Genomic DNA, 23835 nt, shown 5'->3' with positions numbered 1-23835 from the left:
TGGATTTCATTTAATGCACATAGGCTGCCGAGTAACCTGCCCTTTGTGTGAACTTTGGTCATTGTTCGGTTCCAGTTACAGAAGATAACATGTTAGAACCACAGAACCACTGATTGCCATCTTCCTGGGGAAATTGAAGGTTTTTTGAGCTTCTTCTGACCTGGCTGTGAAATTATAGTTAACAGCGCAGCGTTGCCAGATGGGACGTAACATTCAATTTATTCAAAAAAAAAAAAGAGCTGTGGCATTTGAAGTAAACATATTTAGCTGCATGGCTCATAGACTGTGCAACATAAATACGTAATACTGATTTGTATTCTTCCCCATTGTAAGTTTCCTCCAAAACGGGTCATCATTTTACTTGCAGTGATGCATTGTCCTTGTCTAATCCGTCTTAGTGTTTGAATGTTTTAAGATGTGTTTGACACAGTTGATGCTGTGGCTCAGTGTAATTGGGCGATCACAGGGGCATGCCAGATGGTATGGGTCTTATCTAATTCACTGTCAGACTGGGATAACAGAAGAACTCCAGCCAAAGCTCTTGTTTACATCGTCGGCTTAAAGGGAGGAAGGTATCGGTTCAGCCGCACAAATGATGGTGATTCTAGTAACAAAACGCAAACAGCAAATGTACTTGTGTTGCGCTGTTTAGTCACAAGGTATTTCCCTGTGATTTTTAAAATGAAGGTGGGGAAAAAAAAAGCTTGGATCAAAGAAGGCATTAAAGAATAATACTAAAATGTAGAGGTGTGCCGACCGATCGGTCACCGATCATAATCGGGCCGATTTTCGTGAAAAAGTGCATGATCGGCGATCATTGGCTCTTGTTGCCGATACCGATCACCTGCATCTCATTTCGCAGCCTGCCTGTGCAGCTGGTCTCCTCCCTCTTTCCTTCACACTGCACAACGGCAGCACACATCCTAAGCGATGTGGAACTATAACGCACTGAGTGAATGGGGACGTTCGCGTGTTGCGGCGGAAAATTGAAGCACGTCAAAATGCATCAACACAACGAAGCTAATATGACATAAAAACAATGACATACTTGACGGAGTTTGGCTACATCGAGGCTCACTGCAGTAAAAAAGACATACGGAGGATCAGATAGCAGGTAAAGCAGCGCACAGCTACAAACACTCACCTGGATTATTAGCATGATGGTCAGAAAGCTAAACGAAAAACCCGCAAAATTATTTAAGTCTTCGAGCTGCGATGTAAGACGCTAGTTCTGTTCTCGCTGTTGAACCGCTGCTACGCGCTACAGGTAGTAATATTTCAGATATGTCAATATGTCAATGTTGAGAGGTTTTATTTTGACTCTTTGCATTATTTGGCCTCTTCAGAGCCTTCATATGTTTTCAGTTTGTTAAAGATAGTATTATTGATAGCAGTACAATTTGCAGAATGCCTGTTTTGTTTAGTTCTTGGAAAAAGTTATTAAAAACAAGTTTTTGTCTAAATTAAGGTGAATTCATGGTTCTTTTTTCCACATAATGTAACCGGTAGTGTTTATGATAAAAAATAAATAAATACAAATATTTATGTGATCGGTATCTGTGATCAACCCTCATGGGTGATCGGTATCCACAGTAAAAAACCTGATTGGCACATCTCTAGTAAAATGTCATAAAAATAAACAAAATGAAAAAAGAAAAACAACCAAAACTAAATGAACTGGTACTTTGGCTTGTCTGGCAGGTTTTCAATTCAATTTTATAGACGCCATCTCTTTGTCCTTCATCGTGCTAATCATTTGAAGCATGTAGCTGACAAGAGTTTCAGTGAAATTGACATCTGAGTACTTTACTTAACTCTCTGGTTTTTAGGTTTATTGAGTCAAGTGGATTAATGATCTCTGACTCCGTATGAAAATGTTCACCCTTCCAATCACTGATATTATGAACAATCTTACTCTTGAACTGCAGGGGACGTCAGTAATGTATTGACACAGATAAAAAGTTGTGTATCATTGTAATGCTTCATATAATCTGAACTAGGCGAAGCATGTAGTAGATATTTATTAGAAGTGTTCTGAGAACTGAGCCTTGAGGAACCTCGGATTTGATTCAGCCAGTTTTTTTTTAATTGCCATGTGACAGAAAATCATTCCAGTCTGCCAAATAAATTTAACCAGTGCATCACAATACCAGACTCTTTTCCAACTATGACCAGTTGAGGAACTGAGTGGCAATAAGAGTGGAAAAATAGACATTTTTAAAAATTATTTTATGTATGTTATCTTGCAAGTTGAACTGTTTTTTTTGATGTAGACATAAATATTTAAAGCTCCAGGTCAAAGCTCCTCTCTGGCTTTTTAATGGCCTTACTGTAGTCTGAATCAATGTTGATTTCTGGTAGGAAATGTGTTTACTATGCACCAGCTTGCAGTTTCAGATTTAGACATCTGTTTAAAATTTAAAGCCCCATAATCTAAGTGAATAAATATCAATAGCACTTAGCTGCCATCAGACTAACTTCAGGTAGTGTTTGGCTGAAGACTGAAGCTAATTTGCTGCTTCTTGCATCCAGAATCTTTGTTTTGATGACAGAAGGATGTTAAATTCAAACATTAAAATCAGAATTCCTTCACATTTTGTATTAAGTAGTTTTGCTCGTATGCTACTTGCAACCAATTTTGTCGTCTTCATTTTAAAGTGTCCATGTTTACGAGAGTGAAGGTTATTCAGTGATAAAAGGTTGTCTTGAGTATTTTGGGTGGAGTTAGAGGAAGAGCTGATGTCTCTTCAATGTCAAGCAGCAATGAACAGATCTGCACTGCAGCAGTCGTTTTCTATGCTTCACAGTGCTGGCAAGCAGAGCCTGGGCATAACTCAGCTTTTTTGTTCCATTTTTGCATGAAAGACAAACTATGTGTCTTTTAAACTCGTTGGCTTCCACCATCACTGCAGTTATCCATCACAGTCTTCCGTAAACAACAACTTGTTGTTTTTTTTGTTGTATTAGGAGGACTAAGCAGCACTGATTATTTTTTTTATGGAGGCTTTCTCTAGCGGTTTAATACAAAATGCAGATGTGTGTACACAGGAAATAAGTCTTTTTAAGCCACGATTCTTAAGTCATCTATTTTCCCAACAAATGGATGATTTCCATATCAAAGTGTAGCTTTAGTGATGCTTTAAAGGATTACAAAGCTATAAAAATGTCACCTCAGATGTAATTCATTTGGCCTTACTTGCCATTATGCAGCACACTGACAGATTCTTTTTTTAAAGGTTTAAATTCTTTGAACAAACCCATAAACAAAGTGAGTAATACAAATTTAGAGGTTTTTAAACCCAAACAGCAGATGTGAAAGAAACAAAGCACAACATGTAGGAAATGTCGTTTTTACTGCAGGCATAAAACCCGTAGTATATTTAAGATTTATTAAAACAAAAGCCAAATTTCACAGTTTCACAGAACACACATGGAACAGTTTTCCCACTAGAGAGGGGGCGAGGCACAGGTAACCTTTGAGAAACTTTTCCTTCTCTAAACATGCCCTCTGTCAAATTATAGCGGCCAAAAAGAACCAGTGGCTGGAGAAGGAGGAGAAGGCGCGGCAGCTGAGGGAGCAGCAGCTGGAGGAACGGCGCAGGAAGCTCGAGGAGCAGCGCGTCAAAGCCGAGAAACGGCGAGCCGCCTTGGAAGAGAGGCAGAAACAGAAACTGGAGAAGAATAAAGTATGTTTGAATGGAAACAGAGACGATGTTTGTTTAAAGTAACACATTTAGAAAGTGTTGCATCACCAGTCTAATAGTTTAGACAAAAGTTCAGTGAGGAGTGAGAAGTCAAAGCTCTTTTTTGCCTTAATGGTGCATGAAGTGGGTCAGTTGCAGATGGAAGGATTTAGTTTTACTCAGACACACGTGAGTCATAGTGCTTGAATTCGTGCTGTTCATCTGACTGACGTCCAACAAGATAAGTTCTAACAGCTTGCATCTTTCCACGCATGTTCCCCAGGAACGCTACGAGGCGGCTATACACAGATCGACTAAGAAGTCGTGGGCGGAAATCCGCCAGCAGAGAAGCTCATGGGTCGGCACGGGATCCCCAAACTCCAGCCAGAAAGAGAGTGAGTTCATGCTGCACATCTGGATCAATGTTATAATTCAGTCTTGATGAGATGAAATCAATTACATGAACAACTTCCTGTATGACTGTTGGTCCAAATATAAGACAAATATTTAGTTATTTAGACTGGCTACAGATTCTGAGTGATGATGGTTTTTCCTCGTGTTACCGCTTTCCAGGGCTTTTGATCTGCATCCTCATCCACATGCAGCATTTAGACAAAACAAATACTGATTTAATCTATAACACACAACTTTTTAAACTTTTCTAATGTTTACCAAATAATATTTTTGTGGGGACCTAAATGTAGTATTGATCATTTCATAAATAGAAACCCAGAAGGAGGAACATGTCACTATTTTTGAAAAGTACTGTAAGCAGTTTTGTTGCCAAAAATGCTGAAATGTTCTCATAAAATGAAATTGTCAAAGGAATATTACCTTTTTGCTCACTTTTGAGTAAAGTAGAAGTTTGAATTTTTGCTGCTTTCATATTGTTTTGCTATTAAAACAGAAAAAATGATATTGGACTCATTAGCATTAGTAAACGAAAAGAGCAATCTGTGTTTTTTGGTTTTTTGGTTTTAAGAAAGAATGCAAACCTTTTCCTGTGGAAAAACTCTGCCAACATTTCCAAATCTAGCATACTTTGACTGCAAGAGTTTGAAAGCGCAATAAAGTTAAAACGGAGAAAAGGAGTAAGAGCTGCCTGAACGAATGGCTGGCTGACAAAGAAAAGTTTCCTTTTTAAAATAGCTTTTTGCAGCCAATTTGTCCTTCTGTTCACCTCACTGATACTGAAAATATCTCAGTTTCAGTTTTTAACCGCCTAATCCTGCTTGAAACCTGCTCTGTCTAGTGTCCGTAGACATTAACATTCTCTTTCAATGGGCGTTTCTCAGATTTTATATGCATTAACTAATTTACAAATTAGTAAATTATTACATTTACTGATTCTTTAATTACATTCAGTGTTCCTTCAGTGTACATGATTTGAGGAAAAGGCTTTTTTTGTTTTGTTTTTACAATGATCCATTAATTTGGGACAGACTGCTGATTGATATAATTCTAGTGAAATGCTATTAATGTTTTGTTGCTACCATCTTCTTTTTCTGTTGAACAACTGATTGAGTGTGTTGTATGAATTTTGCTATTTAACACTGTTCTTCATGCATTTAAAACAGGTTCTTCTTGAAAATGGGACTTTGTGTCTCGCTGATCTTTACATGTCTGAATAAAAAGGAAATGACTGCAGCAAAACTAATGCAGCTGCTCCTTCAAAGAGTCGATGTGTCCTAGCATAACTCATGACGCCTCAGACGCTCCCGTCTGTTCCTCTCAACTGTGTGACCTTTGTGAACATCTGTGTGGCGCTCTCTTGGCTTCTTAGGCAGATGCTCTGTCTCTGCGGTCAACCTGCCCAAACATGTGGACTCTGTTATAAACAAGCGACTCTCCAAGTCCTCGGCCACACTCTGGAACTCCCCCAGCAGAAGTAAGACTACATCTGGAACGGCCCGCGCCTGTTTAAGCCTCTCCATCATTCAGCCACTGGCGACACCCACGAGTCCTTCCATCGTTGTCCTTTTTTTTTTTTTTTTTTTTTTTTTCCCCCGCAGTTGTTTCCTTTCACTGTCTGATTTCAGCACCTCTCCTGACCCTGATGGTTGACAGTTGACCCATTTCCATCCTTCAAAACCACAATCCTTATTTTTGTTTTTTGACTCTCCAGACTTGGTTGTTTTTTCTTTAAATTGTTCTGCTTGCTTATATTTTTTTATGGGATTTTTTTTTTACTGTTCTTTTGGTTCTTTCATTGTCTTGTGATGGTCATTACATTCCTGGTGGGTTTTGCACTGTCCTTATTGGTTCTTTTATGTTCCTTATGATCATAATTCACTGGATGAGGGACATCTTTGATTATGTAATTTACTAATGACATAAAATTTGTGGAATTAAAGGAAAATTCTTTTTATTGATGTTTAAAAGGTCTGCTGAGGCTTAAGAAGTAATGCAAAGGTGGAGAAACATTAGTAGCAAAATGTTTCAGTATTTTTTTTTTATTGTTCATCTTCCCAGAACGATTCCTCTTCAGTGTTGATACAAAAAAATCCTATCTTTCCATTTTACCCCAACAAAGAGTGATCAATAACAAACACAAAGCCTTCCAAATGATTAAGTAACTACACTGATTGATTGTATAACACATCTTTTAAAGTATTTTCCTGCAGAATCCTTTATTTCATAATTATGGGAACTCTTTCTTTGGATCTCTGTTGTGTTGGGTTAAGGAAAGATGTGGTTCTGAGGCTCATTTTGAACCCAACTTTTATATTTTGTTTTTCTTGCTTGCAGCTCGCAGCCTTGCACTGACTCCATGGGAGAGCAGTATAGTCGACCGACTGATGACGCCTACCCTGTCGTTCCTCGCCCGCAGCCGCAGTGCTGCGAGTGTCCTGAGTAATGGAAAAGATGGACGTAAGTTGGGTTTCATTAGACCACATGAATTCATAATGTTTTATCAGCTTTAACCTCTTAACTCTCAACCACAGACTCTTCTCTGTGCCCTCGTTCGGCCTCAGCCAGTCCCCTCACCCTGTGCGCCCACCAGCCACACCAACGCTGCTCTGACCGCTGGAGGGTGACGTCTAGCACGCCGGACATCACTCAGCGGCAGCACAGACGAAGCTCCACGCCTGTAAGTTAAAAGCAGTGGATACATTTTACTAGACCTGATAAATGAATAATAGGTGAAATTGAAACTACCAAGAACTTTGTCAGGATTTTTGTTTCTGAAGTGCTTTGCTAAATCGAACATCTTCAGCATTTGCTTTGATGGGACTCAGTTAATCAAGTGCTGACAGAACATGAAACGGTTTCCTATTACTTTGAACTTCATAAATTGTATGAGTGTTTCAACTCCTCTAGAGGCGCCTCAGTTCTTTATGAGCAGCTGTTGAGAGGATTTTTGAGAACAAAGACCAGGTGATGTTTTTTTTTTGTTTTTTTTGCAGCAGACAATAACAGCGTCTGGTTTCTTGTGATTAACATTTTGCATGCAGGGGCCCTTAAAAAGGGTTTAGATTTTTCTTTAATTAGCTATACAAACACTCTCATGTCTGTTTTAGAGATGCAGCTGACATAAAATCCCAGAAAGTTGACAAGTGATGAGTATCTAGAGTCGATTTTAGTCGGGGAAGCTGATGAATGTAGTTGGAAAAGCGTCGATCGTGGCTTAGATCCAGTATTTGGGATTTTTAACACACTTTGAATTAAAATGTATCCTAACCTGCAAACTGTTTTTTCTAAACTTTTCAGCTTTATTTCTATAATTAAAAAAAAGCATTTTAAGCAAAACTAATGCTAATTTTGGTTAACAATCTTTTTATTTCAGATGGATAAAAACAAGAAGGAAAAAAGAGACAAAGAACGGGAGAATGAGAAGGAGAAAAAGGCCATCAGTAAAGAGAAGGTGCTGAAGAAGAGACAATCCCTTCCCAGCATGAGACACAGACCTGATCCAAGGCATGTGATGTATTTGTAATATTCTCAGCTTAAAATCTGTGGTTATGACTGTTGAAATAGAATATTTCTTCATAATATTCACATTCAGAGATTCCTCTCTAATTCCCAGACCACACAATAGGTCACTTCTATAATGGATGGATGTGTGAAAGGGGAAAATAAATCAAGTTCCTTGAGGTGCAGGCTTGGAGGGGGAAAACATTTTAAAGACAGGAATGGTTCACTTCCAAGTGTTTGTGGGGGCAGCGCCTGTTTATTTTGCAGTGAGACTGCAATTATTCAGAATCATTTTATCTAAACAAGCTATTATGTGTTTTGCAATCATTTCCTTCATGTTTCATATTTTCCCCCTCATCTCTGTCTTCCAGTCCAAGTCCTTTATCTAGACAGCGACCAGCATCCCCGGCCACACTCAAGGGCAGAAATGCCTCTCCAAGCCCCGCTGCCTCCCCGAAGCCCCCATCAACCCGTGACAGCCCAGCCACTCCTAAAGCCCGGCCGAAACGAGCCAGCACCCCGGCCAGGATAGACCACCGGACCGCTTCCCCTGCTCCACTGGAGCGAGTGAAGGAGCCCCGCAGGCCCGCCACTCCAGAGAGACGGAGGAGTGAGTAACTAAAACTGGAAAAATGCTGCATTACTTAAGATAGTGGTTCAGTATGTGCTTCTCTAACTGGAGCTTATATGAATTAAATGCTTATTGAGAGTCATGCATGGAAGTAGATACAAACATGGTTATAGATGGGTTTGATTTTTCTTCAGATTGAAGTGTAAACTGGAGTGAAATGTTTCAGACTATATTATTGCAGTACAGGTGCATCTCGATAAATCATATAATCAAAAAGTACATTTCAGTAACTCGATATACTCAATATATGATTGAAATAAATTAACCTCTTAATGACATCCATTCTGTGTATTGAGAGGAAGAAGTGTTCTACATTAAATACTTTTTGTCAAACTTAGCTACATCTTAGTATAATTCACAAATAACATTCCTATGGTATCCGCTAAGCTAGTTTTATCAGCTGATGGTGATGTTGCTGGATAGTTTTCTCAGAAGAAAGCATTTGGATCTGGGAATGGCATCCCACCAAGCATTTTAATTTAGCATTTCAGACCTGGATAAGTACAGAGAAAATGTGCATGAACAGAATTTATTTAAATAATTGCCTTAAACTCTCTTCTCTTGTGCCTCGGTCTATGTCTGTATCTCAAAGAACAATAGAATAAATATAAAAGGCCTGTGTAATGTTTTTAATGAGCAATAAGTATCAACAGCCATCTGTCATATCTGAAGGTGCAGTAAGTACAGGCAGACTCTGCTGATTAACTAGGCCATTTAGTCCAGTTTTATGCTAGAATTGCTTTTGTTTTGGAGAAAAAGTAGCTGGAAATATCCAAATATTGGCACCCAGTTAAAACTGATGGCTCCCGATACTTGTGTTTCAGGTTCTCCTGTGGCTCCTGCCATCACAGTTTCTTCTGCTGCTTCCACGCCTCAAACTCCAAGCATCCCCAGTCTCGCTCCCACTCCTTCCCAGCCCGAGCCAGCGGCTCCAACCCCGTCTGCCCGCGCTGTGTCGCCTTCACCCTCTCCGTCAGCCAAGCCCATGGCCGGCACCAACAACCCCGAGGAGGCGGCCCGCATCCTGGCAGAAAAACGTCGCCAGGCCCGGGAGCAGAGAGAGAGGGAGGAGCAAGAGCGGCGCGAACAAGAGGAGAAGGAGAGGTCAGTCGGTCTGGGGAGACTAGATGCACAAATGGAAAGCTGCTGGTTTGATTTATAGAATGGAAGTAAGCTTTTACTTTTGTTGTTGTTGGTTTTTATTTTATTTTTTTTAGGGATTTGACACATCTATCAAATACGTACTTTGAAATGCATTGCAACCAAATTGCCTTTAGAAGACGCATAATTAGTCAACACATTCCACCTGTGTGGTATTTAATGCCAATATAACCCTGCAAAAACACAAAATCTTACCAAGTATTCTTGGTCTAATTTTTAGTGCAAATATCTTATTACACGTGAAATAACGTACAACTAACTTACAGCTAACTCTTCAGGAAGAAATATGAGCTTATTTTAAGTCAGAATTTCCTGAATGTTGATTAAAAACTAATCAATATTCAGATTATTTCCCTTATAACAAGACTTTTTTTTCCCCCATGTCACAAGTAAAATAATCTGCCAAGAGAGTTGGTTCTTCTTCATCAATATTATTAAATGATTGACTTGACACATGCTTCTGCATTTTGCTGAAAAGTTACTTGTAAGTGCTTAGATATTTGCACTTGAAACCAGACCAAAAATACTTGGTAAGATATTGCTTTTGCAGTGTCTATTAGCCATATGCTCCCCAAGTCGGACCTTTTGGAAAAGACTGTGAAGAAGACAATGTTGAAACAATAAGATCAAAGTCTTGTTTTCTATTTCTACATGTAATATAAAAGTAGAATTTGCACTAATCAGAAAAGGCATAAAAATATAACTTTTTGGTTCAAGTGCAAAACTAATAAACCAGAAACACTGCAAATCACTCGGAACACATTGTCCTCATAGTGGTTCATGATAGTGGCATCACTGTGATGTGGGAATGTTTTTATTTCAGCAGCAACAGAAAAGACTACAACATAATTTGGTTAGAATATATTTGTGTTGGGACAGCCTAGTCAAATCACAGATCTAAGGTAATTTTACTGATTCAGACAAAATTCCAAATTTGTATCTCTGAAACTGATTTAAAGCTTCCATGTGGATCAGTCAGAGTTGTGATCAAACACATTTAAGAGGGAAAGTCCTGATGTAATTTGAAGTCATGTTTTGTCCTCATATGATCCAGGATCCTGAGAGAGGAGCGAATTGCAAGAGAGGCAGAGGAGAGACAGCGCAGGGAAGAGGAGGCGAGAGCCATGGCCGAGGAGCAGCGGAGGAGGGACGAAGAGAAGCGGCTGCAGGAGGAGAAGGAGGCTGAGGACAAAGCCAAGGCTGAGCAGGAGGAGAACCTGCACTTACAGAAACAGGTCATTTGGATAAACCGGTCAGAACGACACAGCTGGAGTTTGTGTGGATGAAACTAGAGAGGAAGTGGGTTCAGCTAGAAACAAACTGAAATCAACCAGAAAATGCGCTTAATTTGTTTTATATTTGTAGACACATAACATAATACTGTGGTGTCAGAAGCTCTAACACTTTACTGCCCTCTTGTGGTCATTCCCAGATGTCTTTTTGTGGTCAAACCTATTCCAGCATCTCAAACACAAAGAGCCCATTGTTTTGATGACTTCTTTATTTTTTTTTCTTTTTTCTTTTTCTTTGACTGTATTGTCCTCATGAGGACAGGAAAAGTCCAAAAAGGATCTTTTTTTTTTTTTTTTTTTTCAATGTGCAGGAAAATATCCCGTTTGTGGTTGTAAACAGTAACAGCAGGGAACAACCACACCCCTGTTACGTTAAGAAAAAAAAAAGCCATGCTTTTTTGGCTGCAGTGTTTTTCCCCCCTTCATTTGCCTGCAAAGAAGTTGTGGTTGGATTTTCATGTGTTTGTGTTTCAGAAAGAAGAGGCTGAGGCGAGAGCCCGGGAGGAGGCGGAGAAGCAGCGTCTCGAACGGGAGAAACACTTCCAGAAGGAGGAGCAGGAGAGGCTGGAGAGGAAAAAGGTAGGGCTGTACATCTGCTCTCCCACCGCTGTTTTCTCCACTGGAGTGTAACTCGAGTTCAAACAAGATATTCACCATTACGGCTTTAAAGGGAAGCATGCATCCAAATCCACTATTCATTGAAACAAAAGATACTACAAGTTAAGAAACAAATTGGCTGATGCAAAATCTCCTTCACTCCCCCATGAGTGGTGCAATTATATTCTGGGTTATGTTTGCTCTGAGGTCTGGCCTCTGACACAACAAAAATCAGGCTGGAAAGCCGAGTCCCTGAAACCAATACGAATGATGTTTTTGGCTTATCCTGGAGGGGCTGTCTGCATGCCATGATTTAATAGGCCTTGGAGTGCCTCTGTATTTTAGAGTGCGTGTCTATATATAAGTCCTAATATTGGCAGGCTAGCTGCCCCAATCTTATCTGAGCGGATTTGTGAAGATCTTTGCACATGTATAATGATACTTCTGTGACCTTTATGTTCATGCTCAGTAGCCCTAGGTCAGCCGTAAGATCACAAGGGGAGGGGACAGAATGGTAACTAAAGTGAAGCACTTGGGGAGAACAACCACAAATCTGAGGTGAAAAATGTTTTCTAACCTGTTCACAAATCGACAAAAGCATTTTTAATCAAACCCCAGTGCAGCAAACTGCCTTTCAGAAAGCACCAATTTACTTTATAGAGCCCACCTGTGTGCAATACAACCCCACTTCTGATCCAAGAGGTTTTTAGTGAACATAAGTGATCAAACAACCTCTTGAAGAACAAAGGAACACACCAGAATGGTCATAAATAAAGCAGAGTGTGTTTCCAGCTTTAAAGATTTTTACTGGACACTTTTTCATTTAAACTTAAAAATTTAGAAGATGTGGCACAACTTCAAACCTACGTAGATGTGGATTTTCCAAAATTGAAAAACTGGCAAAGGAAAACATTAATTAAAACAACCATGAGGCCCATGGCGGTTTTGAAAAGCTGCAGAGATCTTTAACTAAGGAAGGAGAATGCCGACTGTTAGTAATGCACTCTAATAATGTTGCTTTTATGGAAGAGTGCCAAGAGAGGAGCCGTTTTAGAGAAAAAGGTATAAGAATCTTTCTTATAGCTTTCAACATGTCATATAGGAAGCACATCCGACATGTGAAATAACTCAAATTGATTTAAAATGGGACAATGTACAACATACATCAACCACTGAAGGAGAGATGTACTGTACGAGGTTATAGCTACAAATGCTGATTTTCCATCTATAGTCCCCAAAACATACAGTAATATTAAATCCAACATGTAAATATAGAAAACATGAGTATAAATAAAAACAATCACATTGTTCAGACCACAAAGAGAACAATAAAAAACAAAAAATGAAATGACTACAGGGTAAATACCAGCATTTATAAGGCTCTCTGCTCAAAGAAAAACATAATTTTAGTCCCATGGAAATGACAAAAGGTCAGATTTGTGTGGATAAGAACCAACACTGCTCATTACCCTAAACATTGAATAGAATAAAGGATCAAACAAGTGACCTTAATGTCCGCATTTATGGTCTGACTATAGAAGCGTGACATATCCCATCCATGTTCGAACCTGGAGAAACCCTTTGGGTGAGAACGGTAAACGTCTTCAAGAAACAGAAATCCAATCTCGTTTTTACGTTTAAAAATTTTGAAGTTCTTAAATTAATTGAAAAAAATCTGATTGTGATGTGAAAAATGTGCTAAAGCTTGAAATGTATCCATACTGTTGCGAAGCAAAATGATATACCTTATATGAACGTATCTTAATACATTCGTTGAAAGCAAGAACGTGTGTGTTTTTTTTGTTTGTTTTTTATTATGCGACTCCTTTTGTTTGGTCTTAATAGTTCATCCTCCATTATTATCTCAAAAGAGCTTTGTAAGCATGCTGCCTCTTCCCGGCAGACATAGTTCTGCCAGGCGTCACTAAATCAGCAGGACTGAGCCCACAGGAACATCTCATTCTGCACAACAAAGATGCTGTTCTTATCCGCTCCGTTTAGACCGGGTTATTACCCCTGGGGGTTCACACAGCAGCATCAGCAACTTACTGGGACAACAGAAATCTACAGTGTGGAAGCACGTTTTGCAGCTAAACCAGATACCAAAGCTATGAGTGTCTGAGCTGTGGGTGAAATAATCCCGGATCTTAAAAATGCCTCTCTTTTATGAGCGGCAGCTGCAGTTATGGTGTAACCGCGTCGGATGAAGGTCAGATCTTGTGTCTAACTTCAGTGCATATATACGTGAAAAGCAGAGGGGTTTAATTTTTATTAAAGCACTTCACTGCTCAGCTGTGCAAAATTCAACCAATACCTGTTTTATTTTTTTTTGCTAATTACACAAGTTACACTTCATCACTCAAAACCGTGTGACAATAATAGGACAGTCTATTAATAAGTTGTCTTATTAATAACTAGTTCAGTATTAAAGTTACAAAATAGAGAAATATTATGACATAGAAAGAATAAATAGAAAATGAAACATGAGACTGAAATTGTAAATTAAACGGTCTGAAGCTCTGATTGGCTGAGTTTTGCCAAACCAAGTACTAGAAACTAAAGTAGTAACCGTCATCAGACTCTGGGTATTTATTCACACAAAACCCTGAAACAAAAATGCATAACGGTAATTTCTTTTAAACAAGAAAAGCAACAGTTTTGCCTCTACCGAAGTAACATAACGGTAACACGGTTATAAAATTAGACATAGAAAATGTTACTTTATTGCCCAAGTATAATTGTAGAACACAGTTTTCTAGCTTCCAGGCTGTTTTTGTACTTTGCTGTCATTCTGTTCAGAGTGCAGCAGCCAATTTTGTAAGTTCTTTAAAGCAGAAAAGCAAAATTACTCATGTGTTGCTCCTGTTGAAATAACATCATATTGACTATTCTAAAATTAGCTGTAAATGTTACTTTGATGCCTCGCTATAAATGTAGAACACACAAAGTTTACTAGCTTTCAAGCTGTTTTGTATTACGTTGTCATTCTTTTGGTCAGAGTGAAGCAGCCAGTTTTATATGTTCTGTTCTTTAAAGCAGAAAAGCAACAATTATTCTTGTTTTGCTCCTGCTGACGTAACATCATGTTGACTTTTCCAAAATTATCCTTAAAAAAGTTACTTTGATGCAGAAGCATAAATGCAAAATAAACACAAAGTTTAGTAGCTTTCAATCCACTTTTGTACCATTTTGTCATTCTTCTGTTCAAAGTGTAGCAGCCAATACTGTAAGCATTTTTGACATTTTAAATGTCAAACAAGCATAACCAGCATTCAAAATCTTTAACAATGTAGTCACTGTAGCTAAACAAATCATATTTAGGACTGCATTGGGAAAGAAGCTCGTAGTGCAGCTTCCTGTTATAATGAATGGCAAATTTGTCATTTGTATTATTTGTTGCACTATTTCTGGATTTGTAATATTGGAGAATTGTAGTACTGTTCAGAGAGAACAGTCTTCATGTACTTGTGATATTTTTTATAATGTTCAAAAACTTTATTACTATTTGATAGGTTAAAGCAATTTTTGGTCTTATTACATTTAAAATGGCACTATATATATATATATATATATATATATATATATTTTTTTTTTAATCAGTTGCTAGAGTGGCATACAAATAAGCTGATATTAGCTGGTTTAATAGTCATTCTACTCCGTTAGACGACCTGCTGTGGAAACAGTTTCACTGTAAAACAGTGACGGGTGGCACTCTTTTTGTTTCCATGCCATGATTGTCTGAGAGTTTTACTACCAGACTTTCTTCCAAACAGTTGAATTTGCCTTTTTGTTTTTTTTAAGCTAAGGAAATGTGTAAGCACTTTGTTTCAACCAGTTGACCAGCCAGAAAAAACTAAACTCATCACTTAGGCACCTTATCAGAATGACAGGAAATCTTTGCTAGTGTTGATTATTAACCGACACTTGCCTACATCAGACTATTCATAGAACTGAAACTGGTATCCCAGCTATACAAGGACAACTATTTCTATACTGTAATGCATTGCTAAAATGCAAAACATTGCATATTAGAGAATTCCAGTACTGCTCAGTAATTCTGCAAATTAAAAATATGGATCAAAATAAAAAATTTTCCCTCTGCTTATTCCTTCTGTTTTGTTCTTTTGCTTTTTTGTCAGCGTCTGGAAGAGATCATGAAGAGGACACGCAAGACCGATGGGGGTGAAAAGGTAGATGTAAACCTTTACTTTTTTACTAAAACAAGAAGCAAAACCCTTTTCTGTCCAGTAAGTGACCAAGTTCCTCCTTAACCTTTACAGAAAGAGACTAAATCCGCTACGGTCGCTTTCTCCAATGACTTGCAGGGAGAGACCAGCAAAGGTAAGCAGAACATTGAATTGGATTCCTCTGACTTTTAAAGACGGTCATTAATCAATTAAAATAAAACATCGTTTCCCCAGCAACCTTTAATTTGATGAAAATGATCCTTTTGGACGTAACTTTAAGACAAAGAGTTAAAATTAAAGTGAAGACTTCAGGATGGTTTTCAGAGTCCACTAAAAGATGTTTACGACCTCAATTAATAAACTGTAATAAAAAGTTATCTGACTCATCTTGTTGCAAGTTAACTGATTTGATTTATTTATTTTTTATTAAACCCTTGAACAAATGTTCCGTTCCAATTTGTGCGGCACTAAACAAAAGCAGAAATATCTGCTGCATCTTCAGTCTGTTCTCCCATCTGAGTCAGATTCACCGTGAAGCTTGTCGTATTAAAGGGTTTTTAGATGATATCTCTGCCTCATATCCTGTGCAGCTGCAGTCGAGCTTGTTTTACCCGGCACAATGGGACCCATGTGTGCTCACTGCTTGTTGAATCCCTTAGCCTGAGGGATGGGAGGAAGAATGGGCTAATGGCAACAACCTGCCACAGTTTTACACCTATTTTTGATGCATGACACTTTGGTGTCAACCCGGATCTAAGGGGTTAAAAAAAAATTGTTTTTGATAAATGTTATCTGAAAGTAAAATCAGCAGCTTCTGTTATGTAACAATTGAGTTTGAGTTCTCAGAGAGAGGCTGCTGGTTCCAGTCTTTGTCTGAATGAGGAAATCGTTAGCCAGGGGCTGATGTGGTTGGAGGTCTGGCAAGCAGGGATCCGCTTTAATCAGGGTCGGCTGGCGCTTCGTGTTAGCCACAACCAAATGCTTAAGAAGCTCAGATTGGGGGGTCCCCGAGTCCTTACAAAAGATGCCTGAACAAAGTCAGACCTTTCATTCTTTACTGATGTTTGTAATGGTATTTGTTCTGAAGTTTTATAATTATCAGTAAATTAGAATACCATTGAGTATAGTTCAGAAATGAAAACGGTTTAATTCATATCATGATATATTTCAAGATATTCAATTAATTTTGATGCTGATGGGGGGGGAGAAAAACTTCTGTTTTTTCAATTAATCAAAATATTACAACAGAGTAATAAAGATTTTAAAAACTTTATTTTAAAAACTTTATTTTAAAAACGTTATGGGCTACACACAATCATTTACGCGACAGCTCATTCTACAGTTGTCCAATAGACTGCTATAAAAGGTCGTGACTAAAAACATGGCTGCTCAATGCCCCACCCAAGCATATTAACGGAAAGTTGAGCAGAAGGAAAAAGTGTGGTAGGAAAAAGCTTTACCAGGTGTGGGATGAGGCTGTTGTGCAGGCTTTTACTGCACTTAATGCAGAAATGGTGAAGGCTGCTAAATCATCCTGGACGTCCTAAACGCTTCAGCAGAACCACAGGCTGATTCTTTACTTATCTGATATATTAATATAATTTTATGAAACACAGATTGTCCCTTTTTATAAGCTGTCAGCCATAGTCATCTAAATTACTTGAAATATATATTTCAACTTGTGTAGATGTACCTTTATAGTGGAAATTTATGATGTACTATAAAATCATTTGTAAAAAATTTTTACTGCAAATTATTAAACCATTTTTGTCATTTTGCTTCTGTAGCTTGTACGAAAACAATGTCACACAGTCTCAGAAGAACATTGAGTAAAAGAAGCCGCAGGAACCAAAATAACAGCGCAGCTTGAAATGAATCTATAATCTGTTTTATGTTGAACTTTGGTAGAAAATGTGGGTCAGCTGTAACGCTACTGTTTACTTTGTGTCACTTTAGTATCTGCTGACAATCAGGCGAAACTGGAGGAGAGCCTGCTGCCCAACAACAAGGCAGAGAATGGACAGAGTAACTTCAAAGAAAGGTAAGGTGGAACATTACTACCAAACACTTGCAGGAAACGGAAAGCCACAAGGATCAGGATGTCAGTAAAAAGTGTTAATAGTTGAAGAATGAACTGATTTCTTCATTTTCTTCAGCAACGGCAAAATGACTCACTCTGATCTGAGTCATGTTGGCCAACCGAGCTGTTCTCCATGTTTCCCTCTCCATAGCCTCTCAGTGGTTAATGGGCTCCAGCCGGCGAGGCATGAGAACGGTCTGTCCTCTAAAGGAGACGCTGGCCACTTCGAAGACTTCATCCACCTCACAAACCAGGACAACGCGTCCAACGGAGCCCGGGACAATTCTGAGACCGGCACGCCCGCTGAGCCCATCCTCGCTTTCGAAAGCGAGGAGTCCTTCATGAAGAAAGCAGGCCCCATGAAGCCGCAGCACGTCGCAGGTACACAGTGTGGAAAACCTTTTACGGCGCACAGAGAAGAGCTGAAAACAAAAGTATGCTAAAATGAACAGGTGACGTAGTTTTTAAAGCCTGGATTTTTTATTTTTTTAATTGGCACCACTTTGGAAAGAAAAATCATCTTGTGAGTTGAGCACGGTGGAGGCGGTGTGATGATGTGGAACAGCATCTCCCTCACTGCTCATCAGTGAAAGCAGTCTCCAATATATAAATGTTTGACAGGATTCAGTAGTTCGCTCTTTCTACAGGATATTTTGTGCAACGTAGAATTCAATTGTTCTAGAAAACCCATTGCTCCTTGGCTGATGTGCATTAGAAGTAGACAAAGCTCGCTTTGTCTTTAAATATGGGTGAACTACTGTCCCTGCAGTGAAGCTGCTCTCAATCAAACATGCAGTTCATCACCCCAGTGAAAGCGAGAAGCCCCCCGAGAACAGGAAGGTGCGGCACAAAGAGTTCACTTACACTAAAAAAAGGTGGAGATGGGATATGGAAGCAGTGCTGAAGGAAAAGTCGAAGAGCAGCGGGGGTATCTTTATCCTGTTGACAGCTTTTATTCACCAGCTCGACTGACTCGGACCGGGGCCCAGAGAGGAATTCCGGAGGCGACGAGGAGCCCCGATCCACAAGTGCTGCGCCGCCGGGGGTTAGAAACACGACTCCGCAGCAATTAAGCACCATGCAATGCCTGCACTCATTTCCCTCCCAGCAGCAACGTCAGCAGCCTTCCCCCCCATAAATCTGCTGGATTTTAACTCTCACCTGTTACCAAAGTACGAGCCAGAAATCATAATTGGTTAGCCTGGAAAATGGATCATGACTTTCTTTGGTACCATGTCGATCGGTTTCCTTTCTCTCATTCTCAGTCCCGCATATCTCTTTCTGTTAACGCAGTCATAAAACCTAAACATATTTGGCTTCTCGTCTTCACTCGTAAATCTGGATATGTGAGATGACTGTCTTAGCAGGACTAATACACCAGGCGGATCTAAAGTCACAATGTAACGCCACACGGGGGCAGTTTATATTCAGACCTGAACTTAAGGTGAAGGCTTAAACCTGACCAGAGCTTGACCCCACGTCTTAAATATCTCTAAAACAATGTGTCCTGCGTTTCACTTGTTGGCTGCTTTTCTTTGTAATGTGTCTAAGTTTGGAGCCTTGCTGCCTTTTCATTTGATCCTTGTAAACAAGACAGTAAAGATTTATTGGGAACCTGGCCCCTGCGGCATGGTTAGCATCCTTTTGCAGTTAGTATTGTCAACGGGTCAGAGGTTTGTGCACCACATCGTTACCCTGTTCAGTGATACCAGCCCGTTTTAGGCTACAGATTGGAATCTGTACTATGTTACTATGATGATTAAAAAGTTGCGTCTTAATGGACGCAAGTATCATCAAAAAATATAATCATTCATTTTAGTAGGTTAAAAAGTGAAACGTATTCATTAGACATAGAGTTGAATATCTCAAGCAGCAATTTCTGTTAATTTTAAAGAGTTAGGAGAAGATTCACAAGCTGAGAGCTGAAGTCAGTGCAAAACTGTTGGATTCCTTGTAAAGTTACTCCAGAGATCATCTTAACTTGGATAAAATCCTTAAAACCCTTTTGAAGTCGTGTTTATCTGGGATGATTCTCCACTTTTTTTCTACTTTTTCCTTCCACTTACCTTTCCACTAAAATGCTTTGATTCAACTGTCCTCAACTTGAGCCGATAGGCCTTAGCAACACCGTGACATGATCTCATAATCTTTCTGAAGTAAAAAATATTTTACTTACTTTTGACATAATCTAAACTATTTTAGACTTTTAGTTGTACTCTATAATCTTAAAAAATAAGACAAACACTTGAAATATGTCACTATGTGCTGAACCTTAAGGAGTTTCATATTTGAATCGAAAAGCTGAAACTAACTTTCCCATGATATCTTATTTTTTATATGCACCTGGTATTTATTGAATAGCTTTTTTTTTTTTTTTTATCTTTTAACCTTTCCTTTCTGTGCCTCTCTTCCAGAGGTCCTGTGACTTCCTCCTGTTGGAGTCATCATGTCGCCTTACATTGTCCTGAACTCTGCCAACGCTCGCACAGCGAGCCCTGTGACCTGTGCCAATCATCAATCTTCATCCAGCTCTTAAACGTAAACATGCCTCTGTGAAGATGAAGGTTACCACAGACGATGACCCATCCGGGGAACAAAGATGACACGGGATGAAGCATCACATGACGCATCAGATCTTCATGCCACCGATTCAGGACTCTTCAACACTCAGCATCATCCTTCCAGCTGACTAATTATTTCACAGAATAATGTTTTATTTGTTCGCTAGATATTTAACTGAAAGAAGTATATAAAGGACTGGCCACGTCTTTGTGAATACTGTACATGAACTTTGTGTCAGAGGAAGGAGGAACCACACAGGATTTTAAAGCTCTACAAAAGGGAGTCTCATCAAAACCCAGCTGTTCTGCAGCCTGGTTTGTATAAAGCTACATGTAACGGTTTTGTAAAGTTAAATAGGAAAAACATTTTCAAGCGCAAGCTGACGAGAAATTGCTTCTCGCTGTCTACTAGCTTTGAATGATTGTATGCAAACTCTGGATGTACTAATGAAATATCCATCTCTGTTGCTGTAAAACAAAGTTGTGTTCCTACAGAAGGAGTTTCTCCTGTAGTTTTTTTTTGTCCTCCCACACTTGTTCAAGCATGACGGTTTTCTCTCACTTGCATCGAGATTCACTGAACTTGTAGGTGTTTTTGAAAAGCTGTAAACGCTCTGATTTTGCTGTGTTGTAAGGTCAGTGGGAGTATCCGAAGTCTTAATAAAGACGGGCAGTCTAATCTGGAGTCTCATCTTTCTTTTCTGCTATTTTTCTGGTTGACTATTAAATTTACAACAAAAATAAAATGAGCCCTCATCTGCATCCAAAATGGATCCTAAACTCCATCCATTTATCTTCTGCTTAGGCAGCGGAGAAGCCTGGATTTCACTCTCCCCAGCCGCTTGGACATGACGGGATTGAAGGAAGCAAGATGATGAAGCACATGTGGAAACAAAAATCAAGATTTGAAAAATGTTGCGAAGGAACCCAGAAGTTTAATATGTCAATCTGATTCTGAGAGGACAAAGGGAAAACCGAAGGCAATATTATTGAAAAGATTCAGTAATTTATGACTAAGTAAAACATTATTATATTCCACCTATGATCTTGTCATTAAAAAGACAGCTGATTGGTCAGCTGTTCAGCAGACAGTCCACTGGGACCATCCACAATGAAATGAAATACTCCACTAATCCCTGTTGCCCGTTTAACTTTTTTCTGTCAAGCTTTTTCCTCCCATTCAACTTTTCCTTAATGATTCAAAACAGCACTCTGAACAGCCATTATGCTCGTGAATGACCTTTTGTGGCTCATTCTCCACTTTTGTAGAATATAACGTGACATTTCCATATTTGTAAGATTTGGTTTTAGGTGTTGAAACCACCTTCCAAAACCAAGGCCAGAACATTTGAGTAAGACTTGCCTCATTACCGTCACAGCCAAGATCCAAGCTAATTTGAGTTTAAGCTAAAAGCTTAAGTTGTAAGAGTTGTAATTACAAAATAATAAATTATCCCAAATTACGGACTAGATCTCAAACAGCGCATGAGATTAAACAGTTTGACGTTTTTCCCATTTAGATATTTTTTGTGTCGGAAAAACTGGAATTTCTCCACATAGTTTATAAATAAGGGAGATTGATGTCTGATGACTAACAATCTCAACTGGGTTGGTGGCCTGGAAAGTTTGAGCTTTATTCTAAAATATGCTTTTGATGCCTAAGGGATTAGTTGCGTGAACTAAAAATATACTGATGTTGCTTGTCTCTAAAATTGAGCGATTTGGAAAACAAGCTGACATTGATCATGTGTTACCAATTTGACAGAGGTATTGGTGTACTTTGGTCTATTTCTGATCAGTGAGCAGTTTGCATTTGAAGTGTTTCCACTTGGGAATCTTGCCCGCCACACAAAACCAAATGCTGTTAAACTTCATGAACATTGCAAGTGCGTTGGCTCAGCTGTCCAGTTCGCTTTGGGTCTCCTTTTACAAAATCTTCACGGGGGGCGGGGGAATGCAACGCCGCGGCTCTGCCCTTCCCATTCCACTTTATTTTTGTGGCCACTGGCAAGCCTGGCACAAAGCTTCCAGCCTGCTAGACAGCTGACGACATGATTTATGTTCCCCTTCATGCGATCGCAAACACGTCCCACACTGATAATCATGTAGAACTCGCGTGATTTGAATGTCTTAAAGCGGCTGTGAAATATCACCGTGGTGTTGCCCCCTCGAACAGAGGACCAAAGCTTGTTCACAGTTTGTCGTGTGAGGATGGTGCCTTAACTCCTTGTTCAATGCCTTGATAAAATATTCATATCCCTGGGACATTTTCCAAGTCAAAAACTTCACATTCCTGGGATTTGAGTTCGTAGACAAACACAAAGTGGTGCACAATATGTGGTTTTAAAATGCCAGAGTAAATAAAAATCTGGAAACTATGGCATTCATTTCTTTTTGGCGCCCCAGGAAAATACTTTTATAGATCCACATGTCGCTGCTATGAAAACTGCAAGTTTGTTGGTTTATGTCATTCTTCTATACGAAGTAGATCAGGCTCAGTCAAGTTGGATGGAGAGTGTCTGTGAATATCATGCCACATTGAGTTGGTTTTCAAACTGGACATTGAATGTTTTAGAGCAGGGGTGTCCAGAGTCGGTCCTTGAGGGCCGGCATCCTGCATGTTGTAGTTCTCTCCCTGGTTTAACGCACCTGGATCAAATGATGGCTCATTACAGACCTAAGGAGAACATTGACATGCTGAAAAGATTACTACCACCATGGGGAGAACTAAAACATGCAGGATGCCGGCCCTCGAAGACCGACTTTGGACACCCCTGTTTAGTAGAACTACATTCCTGTAATAGATTGGTGGCTGGTATGTTTAGGGCTGTTTTCCTGCTGGATGGTGAAACTTCTCTTTGTTTCCTCAGTCTTTTCCTTTTTTTTTTCCTGCATTGTGCCACATTTAGCTCCATCCAACTCTGATCAGCTCCTTTTGTTTTCCTTTCTCATTTGATGTGAACATCAGTTGATATTACAAATAAAACTGAAAATGTGTAAGAAAAATGCAATGAACGTAACGAATAATATGTTTTTATTTCGTCTGTTCTTCCACATTTGCTTTGTTGCCTTCATAGCTTGTGCCAAATTTTAAAATTCTTGCCCTTCAAAAATAGCCTTTTTCTTGCCACTCCTTCTAAAAGGCCATATTTGTTATGAGCAGCTTTGAGCTTTCTTCTCGACAGATCCTCCCAGCTAAGTTGTTGATCTTCACAGCTTCTCCAGAGTTGCAATGGGCCTCTTGGCTGCTTTTTTCATTAAATGACTTAAACTTCTCTGGTGAAATATGATCTAAAATCTTTGTGGCGATGAACAGTTGGATTGAAAGATTAAAAGACAGCTAATTATAGAAAGCCATTTCCTTGAGCATGATGTAAGCGCTTTACCGACAAGAGAGTCTCAACAACGTGATCTATCAGTTTCACCCCACAAGAGGGTGTTGCACTGCATCAGTGCAGGGGATGCAGTTGAACTTTTCTGGATTATACCTCTAAAGTTATTTCCATCTGACATGTGCAGCACACGTTAATTGGCCAGATCACGGAACTTACATAGTTCATTGAAATTAAAGGCAGAAAAAAAGGGTGAACCCTCTTCTTTGCTAAAAGAGGCTTCTTGTCAATCCCTGGTAATGTGTAGCACTTCTCAGAGGGGGTTTAGGGATTAGTGGACACTATTTTTAGGGAAGTGTTGCAGGGCAGTGCACAATTACAGGTCAAGTAGTGCCA

The 23835-nt window shown here is 39.3% G+C and overlaps 1 protein-coding gene across 6 annotated transcripts in view; it reads left to right on the top strand.

Moving 5' to 3' along the window:
• map7d1a (MAP7 domain containing 1a) overlaps positions 1–20786 on the top strand; it is a 43550-nt gene extending 22764 nt beyond the window's left edge. For 4 of the 6 annotated variants that reach the window (XM_008431101.3, XM_008431100.3, XM_081597156.1 and 1 more), the window contains 15 exons: positions 3523–3686; positions 3967–4078; positions 5467–5571; positions 6432–6554; positions 6629–6774; positions 7471–7601; positions 7970–8208; positions 9054–9333; positions 10445–10625; positions 11157–11261; positions 15419–15469; positions 15560–15620; positions 17423–17507; positions 17698–17927; positions 19961–20786. In XM_008431101.3, the coding sequence (XP_008429323.2) occupies positions 3523–3686; positions 3967–4078; positions 5467–5571; positions 6432–6554; positions 6629–6774; positions 7471–7601; positions 7970–8208; positions 9054–9333; positions 10445–10625; positions 11157–11261; positions 15419–15469; positions 15560–15620; positions 17423–17507; positions 17698–17927; positions 19961–19971 (2024 nt within the window). In that variant the 3' untranslated portion in view covers positions 19972–20786. The remainder of the gene's footprint in view (positions 1–3522; positions 3687–3966; positions 4079–5466; positions 5572–6431; positions 6555–6628; positions 6775–7470; positions 7602–7969; positions 8209–9053; positions 9334–10444; positions 10626–11156; positions 11262–15418; positions 15470–15559; positions 15621–17422; positions 17508–17697; positions 17928–19960) is intronic. The other 2 variants (XM_008431103.3, XM_008431102.3) reach the window with 1 other exon arrangement.
• Positions 20787–23835: the final 3049 nt, after the last annotated feature.

Source organism: Poecilia reticulata, chromosome 16 (assembly GCF_904066995.2).
Source record: "Poecilia reticulata chromosome 16, P_reticulata-male-v2, whole genome shotgun sequence".
NCBI classification, from domain to species: Eukaryota; Metazoa; Chordata; class Actinopteri; order Cyprinodontiformes; family Poeciliidae; genus Poecilia; species Poecilia reticulata.
The sequence above is the reverse complement of the archived record's forward strand: the minus strand, read 5'-3'. Positions and strand labels throughout refer to the sequence as shown.